General features: G+C 57.4%; 1 protein-coding gene across 7 annotated transcripts in view; it reads left to right on the top strand.

Moving 5' to 3' along the window:
• RAP1GAP2 (RAP1 GTPase activating protein 2) overlaps positions 1 to 19,367 on the top strand; it is a 58,653-nt gene that overhangs the window by 2,801 nt on the left and 36,485 nt on the right. For 3 of the 7 annotated variants that reach the window (XM_048324327.1, XM_048324328.1, XM_048324325.1), the window contains exons 1-3: positions 16 to 136; positions 2,445 to 2,561; positions 14,571 to 14,606. In XM_048324327.1, the coding sequence (XP_048180284.1) occupies positions 87 to 136; positions 2,445 to 2,561; positions 14,571 to 14,606 (203 nt within the window). In that variant the 5' untranslated portion in view covers positions 16 to 86. Of the gene's footprint in view, positions 1 to 15; positions 137 to 2,444; positions 2,562 to 4,493; positions 4,561 to 10,128; positions 10,200 to 14,570; positions 14,607 to 19,367 lie in introns of those variants that run through there. The other 4 variants (XM_048324326.1, XM_048324331.1, XM_048324332.1 and 1 more) reach the window with 4 other exon arrangements.

The raw sequence follows: 19,367 nt of genomic DNA, 5'->3' as shown, positions 1-19,367 counted from the left end.
CCGCCCCAGCCCCGCGGCCGCAGCCGAGGAGCCGCCGCCGGCTCCGAGCGGGGTCTGCGGCCCCCCCGCCCGGCGGGACCCCCGGGATGGCCTCGGGCAAGGCGGCGGGGGAGCGGCGGTGGGAGCTGGTGCGCTGGTGAGTGCGGCAGGTCCGGGGGGTCCCGGCTTTCTCGGGAAGGGGGACCCGAGCGGGAGACCGGCAGAGGCTCGGCTTGCGAGGGGGTCTGGACTCTGGCGTGGGGGATGGTCCCAGCCCGGGAGAGGAGGACAATCCGGGCTGGGGGACCCCGGGTAGGGCTGAGGGGACACGGGAGCTCGCCCTGGATCCGGGACGCTGCGGGGCGCTCCGAGGGGCGCTCCGAGGTCCGGGCTGGAGCGGGGGTTCCGGCTGGGGGCTCCCGGCGGGGCGGCTGCTCCAGCCAGGGGGACACACGGGGGTGCAGGAAGGGGGCGGGTCCGTGCTGGGAGGGGGCATCGCTGGCAGAGGTGGAAGAGTCGGATCCCCAAGACTTTTTGCGCTTGGGAAAGGGTCCTGCCCGCTTAGGAGGAAGCGTGGGAGCGGCAGCGTGCCGGGGATGCCGGGGTCCCCTCACTCCGGGGGAGTCCCCGCGGCACGCGTGGAGTGCTGAGGCTTCTCCGATCTGTGGCGTGCGGGGACGGGGCTTGGAAGAGGCCACTGTCTGTGCCCGGAGTAGCCGGGACGGGCTGACATTGGGAACAAGCTTTGTCTGTCTTCTTTTATGTTGAATTGTGCAGTTTGTGACGTCCGAAGCTTGTGACTTTTGAGCAGGGCGCTGCGGCGATGCCAGGCTGGGGCTGGATGACTCCGTGGGGATGCAGATGGAAGCGCTGGGACGGGGCCCGGGCTGGCCCTGGCAGCCCCTGGGCAGGAGCAGAGCCCGAGCCAGGCCGGTGCTGGGTGCCAGAGCCCCAGCTGTGGGAGGGAACCCCACAAACCCGGGCAAGTAGGCAGAGTGGGAGTCACTGAAGCTTTTTCGTTTCCTCTTTCCCTCCCTTTCCCCCCTTCCTTGCAGCCAAGGACACTTTTTTCCCTCACATACTTAGACCCAAACTGTTATAGCTTGGCCTGAACAGCTTGGCCTGGCTGTTCTGTGTCCCCACTGGCTCACTCCCCACTTCCCAAGCGTCATGCTGGCTTCCCTGCCTCTGCTCTGTGCAGGGTTATCGTATACCAGAGCTGCAGGGAGCATTGGCATTGCACCATGCTTGGTTACTTTTAACTAGAAAATTGGCAGGTCACTCTGTGCTGGGGATGCTCAGGGAGCCTTTCAGGTTTCCTTTAGCTGCAGGGGGAAGTCACAGTTCCTGCACCGCCACTGCCCCCAGCTCCACAGGACCCCACCGTGCTGTGCTGGGCTGAGTGGGTTCTGGCAGGTGGCAAAGCCCAGCAGCAGCAAGCGGGGAGCTCATGGCACTGTGGTACATGCCCTTGGCCCCATCCAGGCAGTGTGGGCAGACCCCTGCAGTTCATGTTGAGAATGAACCTCCTGGAGCATCCATATGCAGAGGAAGGGACATGAGCTCTCCCCAGCCGTGGCTGAGGTTCATGGATGCTGCAGCTGTGTGTGCGTGTGTCTTCAGTACCACAGGGGCTTTAACTTATTAATTACTTGCTGATGAAATTTCATGTTCAGAAGAGTGTGTGTGAAGTGCAGCTGGCTGCTGGGATGGAAGCAGGCAGCAGGATTTTGTTCCAAAAGATGGAAACAACTGCAGTTACCAGAAATTTGCTCACTTAACAGGGAACCCATACTCTTCTAATCAAATTCATAACCATCAATTCACTTGAATATTACTTGAGAAGCCTCAACCTCTGGCCTGACATTTGAAGTGATGCTAGAAAGGCATTAGCTTGGCCTTGGAGCCACTGATAGCCTGAGGACAGGGCTGAGATGGGGGTGGGGGGGTGTTGGGGGCAGGCTGTACTCCAAGATGCTGGTGCTGAGCAGGGGCTGCTGTACCTGTGTCCCCTGGGGCTTTACAGGGGAATGTCCTGTGCTGCTTTGGAAACGTTTGTTCTTTGCTTTCCTTCACATGGTGCTTACGGGTGCCCGTGGGTCTGGTCTGAGGGCCCTGCGTGGGCCGGGGGCTGTACGGGGGCTGCAGCTGGCAGTAGCCCCACAGGTACCCATCCGGAGGGTGCAGGGACTGTCTCTGGGGGTCGATCTCAAGGGATGCCCTGTCCCAGGCATGGCCGTGTGCCCGTGGGCTCAGCGGCTGGTGAGCACTGAGGGACGGGGGTGGCACAGGGATGCAGGCAGATGGGCTGTAAAGTAATTTTCTGCTCCCACCGAGGAACGTGGTGGTGTAGGATGTGCGGCTCTGAGCGGCACTGCCGAGCCAGCCGCTGCCTGCATCCTGCTGCTCCCTCCCCGCAATCCAGTGCTGATGAATATTTCAGTCTCTCTTGATGTTATTTTTAGGTACGTGCGAGAAGGCCGCTTTCGCATTGAGGAGAGGACGCTGACGGCTTTCCAGTGGCTCTACTCGCCCCACCAGCACCGCATCGTCAGCCGTGCAGACCTGGGCTCCCCCAGCAGGTAAGGGGGGCTGCTGGGCGCAGGGCTGGGGACTGTGGGCAGCACTGGCACATCCCCTGCTGCTTGCTCTTTCACAAGCCCTCATGATTTTGACACAGGCCTCCTGAGCCCTAGCCTGTCTGGGAGCTCTGTGATACATGAACATTTTGGGCTTTGCTTTAAAATAAAGTTCCAGGCACAGTGGTTGCACCAGGGGCTGCAAACACCACATTAAATGCTGTTTAGTTTAAAGCAGTGGAAAGGACAAATTACCACCTGCCTGCCCAAACTTTTCTGGTAATCCCCCCCGTGCTTTTGGTTGAGGATCTGCTTTATGTGTGCAGCACACTTGAGATTTACTTAAAAACCAGATGGGAGCCAGGGGCTGTGTTTCCCCCAGCCATCAGTGATCATTGGAAAATATCTGTTCTGATCCCCCGATTTTGTTCGGTGCTTAAACTCTCCCCTTGGGAGCCACATCCCAGGCATGTGCCGGGGCTCTCCCTGCTGATGCATATGCATTGCTGTCAGTTCCCATCCCGTGTTTGATGATAAAACACCATTAACATGAAAGCCCCGTGGGCCTCCAGACACACAGAGCGCAGCATCTGTTCCCCGGCCTGCGAAGAGCTCTGGAACATGCTGGGTCCCTGAGTGGCTGTGACACTAAAAGCTTTTCCCTCTCCATTTCAGGAGCAGTTTTGCTCCAAGAGCCCTTAAAGTCCCGAAGTATTTACCTGCCTGGAATTGCATAGATGAGAACAGTGGGAGGGTGGCTGCAGAGGAAGGGGGTGCCCAAAAGACTTGGATTTCCAGGGACAGGAAGGGCTGTGGGTACTCTTCATGCAGGGCAAGCAGGATGGGGATGGAGGGAGGTGACATTCACACCTGGAAGAGACTTCTAGGAGTGTGAGGGAGGTGCCAGCTGTTCTCAGCAGGAGCCATGGCATACATGCTTACTGCTGCCATCTGCTTCCTGCGATAGGAATTCCTCTGCCTGCCGCTGGAGAGGCTTTCCAGAAACTGGAATGACTGTGCTGTTTATTGATTTTAACTAATTTTTGCAAATTGCTTTCAGAGGTTGTGTTAGCCTCACCCCTGATGCACATGCTTCATTTGGCACATGCAGCTGAAATGCGTGTAACATCATTTATAATTAATGTTAAGTGCTGTTGGGGTTAATTTCACTAGATTAATTTGATTTCCCGAGGGGGTAATTTCACTGGGTTCGTTTGATTTTCCAGAGGGAAAGTTACCTGGAAGTTTCCCCCTGGGAAGTTACCTGGAGCCGTCTGGAGAGTCTGTGGGACACCAGCGGCCAGTTATGAGCAGTGTCTGTATCTCTCTTATTGGGATGAAATGTTTGTCTCCCAAGGCAGCCCAAGTGCAAACTCTGGGCAAGAGCAGCCGCGGGGCGCTGCTGAGGGCCGGGCCGCTGCTCCAGCTCCTGCTCGGTGGGACGGGAATGAGGAGAGAGCCACGGCGAGGGCGTGTTACCGCCTTTAGGCCCCTGCAGGCAGGGCACGGCTGCGGGCAGGGCAGGGCGGCAGGAGCCCCCGGGGCCGCGGGACCGGTGCGCACCGCCCCGCACCTCCCCGCACAGCCCCGCACCTCCCCGCACCTCCCCGCACCTCTTCGCACAGCCCCGCACCGCCCCGCACCTCCCCGCACCGCCCCGCACCTCCCCGCACCGCCCCGCACCTCTTCGCACAGCCTCGCACCTCCCCGCACCTCTTCGCACAGCCCCGCACCTCCCCGCACCGCCCCGCACCTCCCCGCACAGCCCCGCACCTCCCCGCACAGCCTCGCACCTCCCCGCACCGCCCCGCACCGCCCCGCACCTCCCCGCACCGCCCCGCACCGCTCTCCACCTCCTCGCACCGCCCCGCACGGCTCCGCACTTTCCCACTCCGCCCCGCACCGCCCCGCACCGCCCCGCGCGGGGCCGGCTCCGCCACCGCGGCGGGATCCGCAGGCGGCGAGCGGCGGGCACGGCGCGGGGCTGCGGGCTCCATCCTCGGTACGTACGTGCTCCTGGCTGGGGAGCCCCGCGGGGACTCGGCCGAGCGCGGGCGGACCCGCAGCGGAGGCGCCTCCACGGCTCTCGGCTCCTCCGTCTGCGCTCGGAGCCGCGGTGCCGGGCCAGGGGCTTGGGGCCGGGACCGGGAACCGGGGGCTGTACGGGGCTTAGGGCTAGGGACCCGTGGACCGGGACCCGTGTATGGGAGGACGGTGAAGAGGTCTCCAGCACCGCTCTTAAATATTGACCATTCAAGGAGGCGATTTCCAGCAGTCCGTGCGGGGCTCTGCCTGCTGTTCCCGGGGGTCGGGGTGGTGGGTCCCGGTGGGATGCGAGGGGCTTTGTCCTGCTTGTCCCTCCTTGGCTGGGGAGCCCCAGGTGTTTGCACAGAAAAGGGACATCTGAGCCTGCCCCACGCCAGTCTACTGGGGTGATCCTCCCCACCACTGTCCCTGTGCGAGGCTGCAGCTCATCCCTGACAGGGAAGCAGCGCAATGTCTGCTCACCAGGCTGAGCCTTTCCCTTCATCCTGCTCGTTCCCACAGGCAGAGCACCGGTGTGCCTGGTGTGGAGCTCCACAGAGCCTGTGAGGGCTGTGTGAGATGTCGCCTGCATCCCTGGCGAATGCAGGGTGTGAGATGGATCCTGCCAGGTTCTGCCGTTTTCTGCACGCTCTAGGCTCTGCTGTTTTGTTTAAGACTGCTTGTTGTTTTAGTAGCAGAAGAGACATAATACCTGTCCACAAGGCACGATTTATTGAGGGTTGGAATCATGCCAAAGAGTTTAAATTCAGATCCAACACGCAGTGTGATTGCAGGCAGCAGGCTCGCGCTCGCACACACCACGTTTCACAGATACTGCGTTCTCTCTCTGCTGCTGGTTCTTCCCACTAGGGATGATAACCATAGCAGCAAAAATGTCTTTTTCTTTGCTTGCTTGTTTGTTTTATCATCCTTCCTTCCCTTCATCCCTAAGCATATCTGTATGGTAGCAGGGTGCTGAGGGCTGCTCAAAGAGGCCCTCTGCTGCTGCTGCCTGTTGTGTACCTGGTCAGATGCTCTGGTGGTTGTTAGCTGCTGCTGTGGAAATAGGAACAGGACTTCAGCAGCAACAGGAGGAGAGACATTTTTTCCAGGAGCTAAAAACAGCTCGTTGTCCACAGACAGTTTTGCAGTTTTGTGGGGGTAGATGAATCCCTGCTTGGAGTTAACATCTGCCTCCAAGTTGGATGCCAGAAAGACTGTTTCTTCACTGATTTGATTTTAGCCCGGCTCTTGCAAAACCCGCCCAAAATGGTTGAAAAATACAGGTGATGCTGGCAAGAGGTAGCAAGATTTGGAAAAGCTCAAGTCCAAGCCCTGTGTGCCTTGTTTGCAGCATTCAGAAGGTCCATGCACAGGTTTGGCTTCAAACCTGAGCCCTGAGGTCTGACCTTGTGCCAGCGCAGCTCAGCCTTGGGCGGCCACCGATTCCCTGTCTGCTGCTGAGGCCGGGCTGCAGGGCAAGGGGTCTGGGAGGAACCAGGGGAAGGGGCAAGGACACCTGCTGGGTCAGCGAGCCCAGCACCCTGCTGCTGCGGGCATCACAGAATCACAGAACCACAGAATGGTTTGGGTTGGAGGGACTGTAAAGGTCATCCAGTTCCAAAGCCCCTCCTATGGACAGGGACACCTTCCACTAGACTTTACCATCTTGTGTAACATCTTCACAAATGTTCTGAGCCTCAGTTAGGGGCTGGGGATTTTTTTTGGTTCCTTTATTTCAGTTATTAGGAAACTGTTCCAGAGATTGATTGTATTGAAGATTAGAAACATCCTAATTTCCAGCCAAAGCATGTTCAGGTCTCTCTCATTCCCATGCTTTCATCCCGCCCCCACATTTTCCCAGCCCTGGTTTTTCAGTTTAAGCTGTTCTTTTTCTGTCTCTCCACAATTTCTTCATTGGCTGCAGTCGCCCCCCGCCGTGTGTTTGTTGTGTGAATTGGGCCAAGCGCTCTCCAGTTCCTGGCGCAGCTGCCAGTGCCAGCCTGCCACTGGGAACAGGTTTCTGTGGGAGGTTTGCCCCAGTGCATCCTCCCTCCACCAGCCCCTGCATTGCCTGGGCAAACGGGCGATGAGCTCCTGCTTGTCCATGCAGCGGGGACTGGGAACCGCGGTGTGGGATGTGCAGTGGATGAGCAGGTAGCCATGGTGACAGTGCCCAGGGACCTGGTGCTGGCATGGCAGCTGCTCGCCTGCCTGCAGCAGGGATGTCACCAGGCAGAGAGGGGAGCACGGTGGGGGCAGAGATGCCTGCCCTGTCTCTGGAGCATCCTGTGCAAGGCACCCACGTGGGCACTGTATGGATGCACAGAGCAACCTTCCTGCTGGATCCTGGGGAGGCAGAGTGCATGTGGATGTGAGCCTCTGCTGCTTTCCTGAAGCATCCTCCCTCAGGCTCCACTTGCATGGGAAGGGGGTGGTTGGAAAAGGTGGAGAAAACAGGCACAGAAAATCTGTGTGCTTGAACAGGCTTTTCCTAGAGAGAGCCTCTTCGGGGAATTTCATGCCCTTGCTAGCAAGGTAGGTCTCTAAAATGTGTGGACTTGAGAAGACAAGCAATTCTGTACCTTAAATTCATAGTTGGCTGAGAAGAATTCAGTGAGCCTGGAAGCCCATGTGATGAGTTTCTGCATACAGGGCTGTGATGAGACATGATCTGTGCTCCCTGCAGCAAAGAGCTGGTTCATGTGATGGTGGGAGACCAGTGGGGCTTTGGGGGACACAGGCACCTGGCCAGCACGGGGGCCAGGCTGTCAGCCAGCACCTGTTGGTTTCCTGGGTTTCTCTCCTCTGCGCTGTGGTCTCCAGGGCGTGGGGACCTCCTCTGTGCTGGGTGCTTCCTGGGCTGTTGGGAAAGCTGGTGCTGCCAAATCTGGGTGTAAGTATCCCTCTGTACCACTACCTGAGAGGTGATGTTTTGCAGGTCGTGTGGTGGCTTCCTCCAGGATCTGTTTTTCAGCCATTTCCACAGAAATGAGCTGGAGTGATCAGAGCACTTTGGACATAGGGATGAGTCCATGAGCCATCAGTGGTTCCTCGACAACGTGGAAGAGGAGCTGCAGCGTGGTTTGCAGCTTGAGCTGTGCATGGCCTTGGTCTTGGGAAGGTCTCTGTCACTGCTGTCCTTTGTCTGAAGCTCTCCTCTTGGGTGACACAGCCTCCCCTCCCCAGCGTGGTGGCTGAGGGAGCCCTCTCAGTCCTTCTGGCCTGAGGCTGTTGAGCAGTAAAGAGCCACCCCTGAGAGCAAGCTGGGGTTTGTGGGAAGCTGCATTTAAGACATCGAGTTTCTCTCTTCACTTCAGCAGTACCATAAAGGGGAGAAAACAGTGTTTAAAATATTCCACGAACTGAGTCAGAGGTAATTTGGACACTGTTTTCCTTTGCTCTGTAGGTCAAGCTGATGATGTGCACGGCATGTTCTTCCTGCCAGGACAAAATCTAATATTTCTGTGCCCACAACCTTCTTTAGAATCATAATAGGAAGCTGAATGCCCTCAGAGTGCCGCAGGCAATATTAAAGCACTAATGATGCAATCAGTCTCTTACCCCAGTAAGAAAGGGAAGAATTATGCTGCCCTTGCTGGGCACAATCCTGCTCTGAGGTGTCACCAGCAGTGCGGCTGCTCTGTTCCCAGTAGCAGGGGCTGCTCACCAGGTTGGGTCGGAGCAATGGGATCCTGGTTCTGGCTGAGGCCCCTGGGAGATGTTAATTTAGACTGGTGCAGATGGTACTGAGGAGTCGTCCTCCCCCAGGGTGTTGTTCCCTAATTTTGGCTGCTCAGTTATGATTTGCCTGTGCCTGCTCTGGAAAGAGGAGGGTTTTTTTTCCCTTTTGTTTTTGAGCCTGTGTGAAATACTTCGGAGGGAAGAGGGGAAGTGAGAAAATGTCATTGCAGAGACTATTTCTGGAGGCACTCCCTTGCGGGTGAGATGGTGCTGGGCAGGCGTGGTGTGGTACCCGGGAGCGAGGGCGGCTGGTGGCCTCGGGGCAGCTGGTGTTGGTCCTTGGTGTATTTTTAACCTTTGCCTGGCTCAAATGCAGTTTGTCACCTGTATCTGTGGTGGCTGGTGTGGCCCTGGGGGGCTGCCAGATGTGTGGGGATGGGGAGCAGGAAGAACTCCACTTCCACCACTGCCAGCCACGGGTATCCCCAGGTGCTGGTGCAGGGTGAGGTGGGCTTGTGTGGGGGCTGCCCCGCACGCTCCTGGGCAGCAGGAAATGGAGATGTTTCCCTATGGCCATCCCAGGGTCCTGCCCTCTTGTGCTCTGAAATCCTGGGGCATGTGTGGGGCTACCCTGTGCTTTAGCACGGACAGGACATGAGGAAGAGCTGCGGGAGTGGTTATGACCTACTGACTGGGGTGACCACCCAGCAAAGGGCAGTCAGGTCCTGCTGTGCTGTGCGTGTCCCCATCACCCTTCCTGCTTCCGTGTCACCTTCGGCAGCTGCGAGTTCATGCAGGGCCGAAGCAGCAGAACAAGATGCAGTAGATGGTGCTGCAAGGGGAAAGGTCCAAAGCTGGCCATTTCTCTGGGGTCTCCAAGTTTTTCCTGACATAGTACCAGCTAAGGCCAGTGCTTCCCACAGCCACTATCCCTCCCTGTCCCACAGCTCTGCAGGCAGGGCTGTGCAGGAGCAGCCGCACTGGGTCTCATTCCAAATGTGCAGCAGAGCCTGGCCATACCTGAAGCTTTTATTTTCAGACATGTTAATTGTGAGCAGCTCAGCAGAGCTGGGCAGAAATCAGCTGGGAGGAGTGTAAGGAAGACATGGCCTGGGGGAAGATGAAGCGAGAAGATAACGTCACACTGCTGTTGATGCAGAGCTTTGACATGGATCGTGCAGGCCAGAACAAATGTGCTCCAAGCAAATGTCTGCTCCAGATATTTTGTAGCACCTGAATTATGGCTTCAAAGCCTGGAGCATGTGGGGTTTTTTTTTAAATAATGTCCTTAAGAGCTCTAAAATTCAAAGAATTTCCATCGTTTCATCCCTTTAAGGCTGTGGGCAGAAAAGTAGGAGTTGAAATAGCTGGATTTCAGTCCAAGTTTTTTCCCTGGAGTTGGGTGATTTCTGTCTCCAGCTCCCTATACCCTCTCTCCCCCCACCTCTTTCTTTCATGCATCAGACAGAATTAAAATGTCTCTCAATTTAAAGCTTTTGGGTGCTTGGATGAGAACTCTGGGCTAGAGCTGCCTCTGACCCAGGAGCCAGCACTGCCTAGAGTGCCAGGGCGAGGAGATGCTGTGCATCTGCAGCAGGCGTTGGCTTGGATCCCTGGGGTAGGAGGTGAGTGTTCTGTAGCCAATCTGGTCGGACCTTGGCAGTCAGAGGCTTTTTCTGGCCTTTGAACTGCAGTGGCTCTGGGACGGGGGCTCCTGGAGCCCGTGGACACGGCAAAGGACGCGTGGCTGGGCAGCTCCTCCCGTCCTGGCTGCGGCGCACGGCTCCGCTCTGGTGTCGCGCTGTGGCCCCAGCACAGCACAGCTCCTCCTGCCTCCCCACTGCCGAGAGGTGCTCGGCGTTCCCACCCTTCCTCCTCACTTGGACCGGCAGAAGTGATCCCCTGGTGTAGCCCACCTCTGAGCGGGTGCAGGTGGGTGCAGGTGGTTGGTTTGGGGAGGTGAAAGGTGTGAGGGTACCTGGGCACCAGGCGCAGCCCCTGGGCACCACACTCAGCCTCTGGGCACCGTGCCCACTCCTGCAACCGGGCTCACCTCCCCACGGCTCTGCTGTGCCCTACAATGCCCAAAGCATGGTGCACGGAACAGCATCTGCTTTCTTGGCATTTGTGATGGATGGGAGCTCATACCCAGCTAGAGGTCAGCATTTCCATTTCCATGGGATTTCTGAAGTCTGGCTGTTAAAGGACGGGGGCGTTTGGGTGGTGGTCAGGCTGCAGATGCATTACAGAGCTGCTGGGGAACCAGAGGATGGAAAACCCGTGTGCCACAGGCAAGCTGCATGGGAGCTAGTGTGAGATGCCTTGCTGGGCTCTGGGATGGTGGGATCTGTTTGCCATGAAAGATGAAGTGATGGGGTTTTTGCTTGCTGAGGGTTGATGCCTTTAGTGGGATGTCCCCTGAGGGGCACTGGAGGGGTGGGTGGAGGTTCCCCTACCAGGGGGCCAGCCTGGTGCTGTGGCTGCAGCGCTACCATTTCGGGGACAGAGAAGAAGAAGCAGAGCACCACGCTGCCACCAGTGACCCTCGGGATCGGGCCTTAGTGGCTGGGCAGCCGCAGGCCACGATGTTTGTGGGCGACACCGTGTCCATGGCTCAGCCCCGCTGCCCATGCGGCACTGCCGGTGGTCCTGCCATTAGGAGAAATACGATATTTGCAGCGTGAGGTTGCGAAAAGCCTGTGGCCACGAAAAGAAAAGGAAATGACTTTTTTAGTGGTGTTTGCGTGCACGCGTGTGCATGCGCTGCTGCGCCGGGGGCGGCTGACCGGGAGCTGCTGGGGTCCCCCCGCCCCGGCACAGCGCCCGACGCCGGCAGGAAGCGCCGCCGTGGCCGTCCCCACACGGCTGCCGCTGTCTCACCGCCGCTGCCCCCTGGCAGCCCCGAGCCACCAACATGTTCCAGAGGAAGCGCAGCGTCTCCTTCGGCGGCTACGGCTGGTGGGTGCCTTCCCCTTCCCTCCCTCCCTCGCTGCCGTGTGAGGAGCTTTCCTTCCCTCCGCGGCTCAGAGCCGGAATCACCCGCGCTGTGGCGCGGTGCCCTCCCGGCAGAGCCCTTCCCACCGTGCCAGCCGCAGCATGCGCGTGTCGGGAACGACCTTCTTGCCCCTGTGCCCGCAGGAAGCCTGGCACAACTTCAGCCCAGCGAAACCTCGTGAGCCCCGCAGGTGATGGGCAGCGAGGGGACCTCCCTGGGGGCTCCTGGTGGGCTCCTGTGGGCACATTACCTGCGAGAGTGTCTGTCCCTGCCCCTTTCTATCGCTGCTGAGGCCCTGCTGCCTGCTCCTCTTGCACTCAGACAGCGATGCTTACAGCCACCTTTGGCACCTTGGGGTGCAGCAAGCTCCCTCCTGGTCCAGGGCAGGTTCCCAGCACCACTGGCACCTCCATGAGTCACCCCTGCTTTGTCCTCAGCAGAGCACCACGGCTGCTGCCTGCACCCCGAGTTCAGCGGGACTGTTTGCTCCTGTCCCTTTCCTCTGACAGGTGTTAATCTATAGGGAAACAGCTTAAGAAAACGACACCGTTCTCCCTCTGCCCTCCCCTCAGGTCTCCTCCCCGAGGTGTTTTATACCTGTTCCAAGTCTGTGCTGTAGGGCTGTGATGCTGTGCTGGTGTTGGGTGTTTGGGGCCGAAGGTTGCTCTGCCCCCTCCTCGTTCCACAGTGGCTGTGGGGGCTGGGACTGGACAATGGCAGCCCCCGGGCTTTGAGGGGAATGTGGTGCTGTGGACTTGGAGCTGCTTGAGACTGGCTGGGGGAAATGCTGAGTAACTGTGAGGGCTGTAGGAGGGCAGCTGGCGTGCCGAGGCTTTCGGCAGGGTCCCCTGGGATGGAGCGCACGCCTCGCTGAAGCCAAGAGAGCTGCCTTGGCTGGATTGCGTTCTCTTTACATAGAAAGGGGAAGGGAGCACGTGGATAGACTTCTGTACAAATAAGTTTTATGATATGTGGGCTCATTTTGTGGTGGCCAAACGGCAGCTCTAGGACAGGTCTGCCCCACAGTCGCAGTTGTGAGCAGTGGCACTGGGGCCCTGACTGCCCGGGGGCATCCCAGGGGCTTCCCGCTGCGGTGGAGCAGAGCCGTGACCCTCCTTGGCAGGGGCACTCAGGGCCAGCTGGGCTTTGCTCTGCTTTTTTCTTGCTGTGCTTTGGCAGTTGCAGGGGAAAGAAAACCACGAGCCGGAGAGTCACTCAGGAAAATGGGGGCTGCACTGGCTGGGGGGGCTGTGCCGGCTGCTGGTGGCTCTGCTGGCTTTTGGGGGGCTGTGCCACCGTTGCAGCTGGGGCTGGGGGAACAAGACATGGGCTTTAGACACCGTGTCAGTATCTGCACGGTGAGAGCTGCGGGGGGAGCCCCGTTCTCCGTGAGCTGTGGGGGTTGCTCCCCAGGGGTCCGTGCACTTTCCCCGGGTCCCTGGGGAAGACGCTGCCTGGAAAGCCCTGCGCGCTGCCAGGAGAGCCTGCCCTGGGCGTTTACTGCAAAAGAAGGGACCTGCCACAGCCCCGTACCTGCACCTGCATTTTCTCACGGTCCCGGCCGACCCACCCTTCCTGTGGGGCTGCGTGTGAGGTGCCTGGGCACACCCAGCCGCCTCCTGCTGTGGCTGCACTCGCTATTTCCAGCCTCTGCTGGGCTGGAAATTGCTATTATTTCCCTCTCTACCAGCTGCATCTGCTGCCAGCGAGGTCCCGGAGCAGTGTGTTCACCTTGGGGGGCAGATGTGGTGCCCCCAGTTTGGCTGTGGGGATGCACATGGTGAGTGCTGCCCCCGGAGCTGGTGCTGCCCAGGGCCGGAGAGCCCCAGGGCTGTGGGGTGTTTCATTTTGCCTTCTCCGGAGCGGAGCAGAGCAGGGCAGGGCCGACAAACGGCTCTCATAGTCACACTGCAACTGCGGTTTCCCAAACATGGGAGTTTCTTTCCTGTGTGGTTTTTTTCGTTTGTTTCTTTTTTCCCCCTTCTCACTCTTAAGAGGCCAAATAACAACAACTGTTTTTTCTTCCCGTGGTTCTGGATGGAGCCACGTGTACAGCCTCTACTCAGGGACAGGTCCCTCGGGAGCTGCCCCAGCCACCCATTGTCCCTGAGCTGCTTTGCCTCTGTCACTGAGTTTGGAAACAACTCTGCTCCCCAGCATGCTCTGATGTTCAACGTCATTTAATGATCAACAAGGTCTGGGCAGGCTTGTAAGGTATTAAGTCACAATAGCAGGTGCCCTAGGTTTATTTTTAGGAGCAGCAGTGGGCTGACTCTCTAGAGCAGAGCATGGAAGCTGATGTTTGAGGAAATGCCTGGAACAGAGCTCCCCTGGCCATGGGGTTCTATGAGTGTGATGTTGCTGCAAGAGCGGGACCCTGGGGAAGGTAATGGTGCCTCTGCCTCAGTGCCTGCCAGGCTCAGCCCGTGGCACGGAGCGCAGGGGCCCGGCCCCGCTGCACCGCCCGCGGGTGCAGCCACCCCGTGCCAGCAGAGCCCAGCCGGGGAGTGGAGAAGGTAAAGCTGCAAGTGGGGGGGAAGCTGTACTTCTGTGGCCATGCCGTGTCCTCTGCGATCACAGTGCAAAACAAGAGGGCGTTGGGGGTATTATTCTGCTGTTTGGTCTTTTTTTGAGATGTGAAATTGATTCCATGTGGCAGATAACAGAGCATTTTCTGCCAAAAGATATTGTTTTGCATTTTGAGACATTACTATGATTTTCATTAATTAATATTAATATGACTGTAACCACAATGATTCTGAGGAGATGAACACTCATTATCAGTGCCAGGGAAATGAGTGAAGCAACTGGGGCTGCCGGTCCCACATGAGCCAGCTGGGGCTGGGAGCGACGGGACTGCTCTGTGTTTTGTCTGCCTGGGGCCGGGTTGCATTTGTAGGGTTTGATGGGATCTTCCCAGCACATCAGGGCTGACACAGGTCCATTATCTGTAAATGTTTTGTGGAAGCTGTGCTTTGGAGAGAGCTGGGACACAGGTGATGCCCTCCTCTCCTGCCCAGCTCACCTCTGGCATTCCAGACTGGGAGGCAGCAGTTCTGCTCTGGTCACTACCAGGAAAGAACTAGGGGGATTTTTTCTTACTTGCTGCCAGGCTTCATTTTGGGTTAAATCTTGATTGATTTTGTTTTCCGATGAAGTCTTTCTGTGGTGATTGTTGTGTCAGCTGGAGCGCTGGCACCTCCAGAGGATATACTGAGGTCGTGTTTGGCAGCAGCCCCCAGTACCCAACCCCCTGCCAGCTACATCTGGAGCCCCTGCAGTAACACCCTCCTCTGCTCTCTCCCCAGGATCGACAAGACAATGCTGGCTAGCCTGAAGATCAAGTGAGTACCTGGCTCTTCTCTCATGTAGTGATTTGCCGTGGGCTGCATGGTGCTGGGAGCTGGCTCTGTGTGGGGAGGATGCTTTCCTGGGAGCTGGGCTCCAGCTGGTGCAGTGGAGTGCAGCCATGTCCACCCACTGCAGGACGTGCGTTTGTGCGTGTCCCACAGTCTGTTCTCCTGAAAGCCTCAAGTGAATCAGGCACTGGGAGATCACAACAAACACGGTGACGCGCTCGCTGTGAGATCAGGGGGCTGAGGTGTGCATGGGGCAACTCACAGGGCACCAGCTCTGCCTTGGGGGTAACGGGGGTGAGAATCAGCAGGCCAGGCTGGCGCTGAGATTCTGTGTGTAAATCCAGTGAAGTCTGGAGGTTTTGTATTTTGTTTGTCAGTCTTGCAGTCTGGAGAGGTGGTGAGTGTCAGTGGGACAGTGGGTGCCTGTGACCCAGCTCCTCTCCTGTGCTGCTGAGGGGCCCTGGGCACTGCTCTGGAAGGGGTGAAGATGCTACTGGGGCCCCGGAGGGTCTGTGGACTGGCAGTGTTGCTCGGTGGGTCCATCTTGGATTTGCCACAGACTTGCTGGACACTGCTGGGTGGTGTGGGTTGTGTGGCTCTGGCAAGGTGGTTGCTGGGCCACGTCCCATGCTGTGATGGAGCGAGTTGTGTGAGGACACCACCCCTGCTGGGATATGTCCTTGGCTGATGGGGAAGAGAAGGTGGTGAAGGTCTGTCAGTGGTGGCACCGATGCTCTCTTGCTCCCCCAGCACTCGTGGCTGTCTGGGACCTGCCTCCTGTTCCCACCAGCTTTGTCCTCCTGGCTGGACATCCTGGGTACTGATCTCTTCTCTCCCACTGTGGTGCGTCCTCCCCTCTCCTGCATCCCAGATAAGCTCCCCGGGTCGGGGGTTCCCCATTGTGAGCACACAGCTCCAGCACCATCAGCTACCCCCTGTGCTGATACAGAAATACTCTGGCCAGGCCTTCCCTGGGCTCCAGGCAGTGCACAGGGTGATGGCTCTTTCGGTTTCCCTCTATAATCGCTGTGCAAATTATTCATTAATGGAAAAGTATCCGGAAAGCCTGGGGGAGCTGCTGCCTGGACGAGCCGGCAAATGCCCGCTGTAAGTGGCACAGCACAATCGCCGGTGCTACGCTCATTGCTCAGGTTGTGCTGAACTAATGAGAAGTTTAAATCAATGTTTACCACTTTGGGGAGCGGAGGGAATTCTCTGCAGACTTTCCTTTTCCCGTGAAGCCGAGAAGGACTGAGCTGCTCCTTGTATTCTGCCTACACTGTGCTCTGATGTTTTTCTAAGGCTGGTGCAGCAGCAGTCCCCTGCACCCTCCTCTCTCCCCCGTGCCAGGCAACTAACGCCGTGCTTGGAGTGCCGTGCCAGTGCTGTGGGCACGCTGCCGTGCTCCTGCCTGGGTAGGGTGAGGGTCTGGGGCCACGTTTCCCCATCTCTCTCTCTCTCCCCCTCCTGCACTGGCCAGAGGAGGGAGTTTCCTTGGAGCTTTTGATGAACATCCACTGCTGTTTGCAGCTAATGCTTCCCACAGCCCTGTGGTGCTTCTGGTCTGTGGGTAGGCTGCTTCATTAAGTGGTTCTATAATTGGGGCTCAGCCAGACCCACGTTTCGTGTTTGTAAAAGCTTTTAAAATTATAAAAATACGACAAACCCAAACTTTTGGGGTTTTAGCGCCCTCTTGTTACTGCTGCAGCTTCTGAGTGTCCTGGTTTAACCCGCGGCACAGAGGCACCAGGCACTGGAAGCTTTCTTTCCCTGTGTAAGTTATTACCGAAAATCTGAGCTGCTCTCCGCATGTCCTGGAGCACCTCAGGGAGCCTCGTGCTGCTGCAGACATCAGCTCTGACTTGCAGAACCCTGGCAGGGGAGCAGCAGCACACGGTGGTGGATGTGGCCCCTCAGAGCTGGCGTTTGGAGGGATGGAGCGTGGCAGTGGGAGGGCTGAGTGATGCAGGGCAGTCCCTGCCTGTCCTCCCCGGGGATAAACTCGCCCACACAGGGTCAGGATAAACTCACCCACGCAGGTGGCACTGGGGCATCAAAGCAGTTTTCCCTCTCCCTGTCTCTCCTTTTTCTTCTTCAGTTCGGGTTTCATTAGTTCCTATGGTAACCACGAATGTGTCTGAGGGACTGGAGAGCATGAGGAGGCACTGCAGAGTGGGAGTATTGGGAGACGTGATGGGTGGGGAGCCCTGGCATCACGGGCAGGGCTCAGCTGACCCCTCTGGTGACAGGTGCTGGCAAAGGTGCGAGGGCTGCAGGTGGGCAGGAAGGGTGTTGCACAGGACTCGAGCATTCCTGGGCAGCTGCTGTCAAACAGCCACACTTGCTGCTCGGCCTCTGTGAAGGCCCAGGAAGCTCTGGCGAGTTTGGGAAGACCTGAGCCAGATGGCAGCTGAGCCGCTTCCCAAGTGGGAAGGTCAGCCTGGAGGAAAACATCGGCCTGCAAAAGGTCTTTGCATGTCAAACGGCAGTTCTGGCCGGGTGAGCCAGCAACCTGGGTTTATCTGCCTCTCACAGCCCAGCAAACACAGGGGTCCCCAAGAAAACAGGCAGAGACACCCTTGAGCCCCCTTGGCCTTGTGAAGTCCTTGTACTGGGGATGCTGGAGGTGGAAAAGTGGGATGGGGACTTTCCTCTCATGAGGATGAATTCATGGGGCCCTTCCTCCTCCTCTCTGGAACAAACTGGTAGGGTGGTGTCCCACGGGGGGTTCACCAGCCCTTTACCTACTGACAGCTCCTCAGCCTTTGTGCTCTGGTTATTTGCTCATTGGTATTGATGGGGTGTACTGAGAAACCACAGAATATTAAACAACAACAACAAAAAAACCAGTAAAAAAAGCTCCTCCTTTAGGCAGAGTCACCTCTTCTTTTAGCCTTATGAAGCAGAAATAGCACCAAAATTATCGTGTCTCTGTGGAATGGAGGAGCCATGTACAGCAATTACTGGGAGTCAGTGTGTGTGCAGCCAGAACTCACATGAAAGAGCATGTGATGCTCCTCTGCCGATGGCAGCAGGAGGATGAAGGTGGGAAAAGATGAAAGATTTACTCGACCTTTGTAAAAAGAGCTGTGTCCAGGCTTGAGGCTCTTTAATATTTGATGGGCTGGAGCTGAGTTAATGGGAAGATGTGGGAATGATTTAGTGTCTTGGAGATGGCTGCACTGACTATTGCACTATCCTTGGAGGTTTGTGCTTGGGTTCTGTGAGGACAAGGTCTGTCAAGCAGATTGCATCTAAGTAAATTCCTTTGACTTATTAGCACTTCATAAATGGATAATTGCATGCAAATGTATGTTTTGCAATTATATTTAGCCAGAGAAGCACATGCAAAGGAAATGCTGTCAAAACTACTGCAAAGCAGCCAGCTGCAGCGCACAGGGAGGCTTCCCATCTCCCGTGCCTTGGAACTGCTCCTCTCCATAGCTGCCAAGCCTGGAGCCTGCCCAGTGTAACCCCAGCAATGACCCCCACCAGCCAACATGCCTGGGATAGTTATCCCGATTCTGGAGCCTGGCAGAACCCCTGGCAGTGACCCCTTTCCACCAGTATGCCTGGGGATGGTTATTCTGGCTCTGGTGCAGAAATGACTGGGAAGGACTGAGTGTGCAGGGCCAGGGTGCAAGGAATGCCCTGGACTTGCAGAAAACTTTAAATTCAGTTAAAACCAGTGCTGGGCTGGAGGGTCAGAGTGAGGCCAGGCTGAGTCTCTCAGTGGGTCAGTGCTGGATGGGTGTAGTTGTGCACCCAGCGGTGCAGGGCCATGGCAGGTCAGAGAGTCATGGCTGGGCATGGCATGCCAGGCAAAATGAGTCCTTGTGTTGGCAGCGGGTCTTGTGCTGGGTTCCTGCTGGGACGAAGCCCCTTGCAGTGCCAGGGAACTGCAGGTGTGTGCCCAGGGATGGTGACAGGTCCCTGTTGCTGCCGCGGGTGGTGGCTGCTGCCGTCCCTGCTCGCCATCAGCTGCTTGAGTTGCCTGCCAGGATGGTGGCAGGGCCGTGGTCTGTCCTTCCCCAGCCAGCCCGAGGACTGGTGGGAGATTTACAAAATCCAGCCTGTCCCAACGTCTCCCTGCTATCTCTGGCAAGCAGGCAGGAGTGCTTCCCTCTTCGTGGAAGGGCAGTTATCGCCCTGGCCGCCTGCCCACACCCAGCCCTGCACCCACACAGCATCCTCCCAGCACGTCTCACAGCCTGCCTGGGACAGAGGAAGCTTTCACAGGAGGAGGAAGGTGCTGTCAGCTCTGAGGACTTGGAGTGTTTCAGCCATTTAATCTGGTAAGCCTCAGCTATATAAGATTTCAGAGTGGGGGAATGGGTACTGGCACAGCTCCGCTCACGCTCCCCCTCAGTAGTTGACTCTATGCTTTCCTCTTAGTGGCCTGCTGTAGATATTTGGGTTTATGTGAGGGTTTATTCCTGCAGAAAGCCCGGCCATGGAGCGGAAGAGGTGGGCTGGGACCTGGCGGTGACGTTGGAGGTGGCACAGCGGCGCGTCCTCGTGAGTGCCGCCCCGTCCATGTGTTAAAATGTTGTTGTTGCTGTCAGACAGCCTTCCCCTATTTAAAGCTAGATTATCCACAATTACATCTGCCCAGAGGACTGAGCAGCCCCACGTGGGTCTATTTTTAGCTCTGTCTCAGAACTAATAAACTGTGCTGGTTTTTCCTCCTGCCATATTTATAGCCTGTCAGGCTGGGGGCTGTTTGCAGTCGGAGGGCGGTTGTTC

The sequence above is a fragment of the Corvus hawaiiensis genome, chromosome 20 (assembly GCF_020740725.1).
Source record: "Corvus hawaiiensis isolate bCorHaw1 chromosome 20, bCorHaw1.pri.cur, whole genome shotgun sequence".
Lineage (NCBI taxonomy): Eukaryota > Metazoa > Chordata > Aves > Passeriformes > Corvidae > Corvus > Corvus hawaiiensis.
The sequence above is the reverse complement of the archived record's forward strand: the minus strand, read 5'-3'. Positions and strand labels throughout refer to the sequence as shown.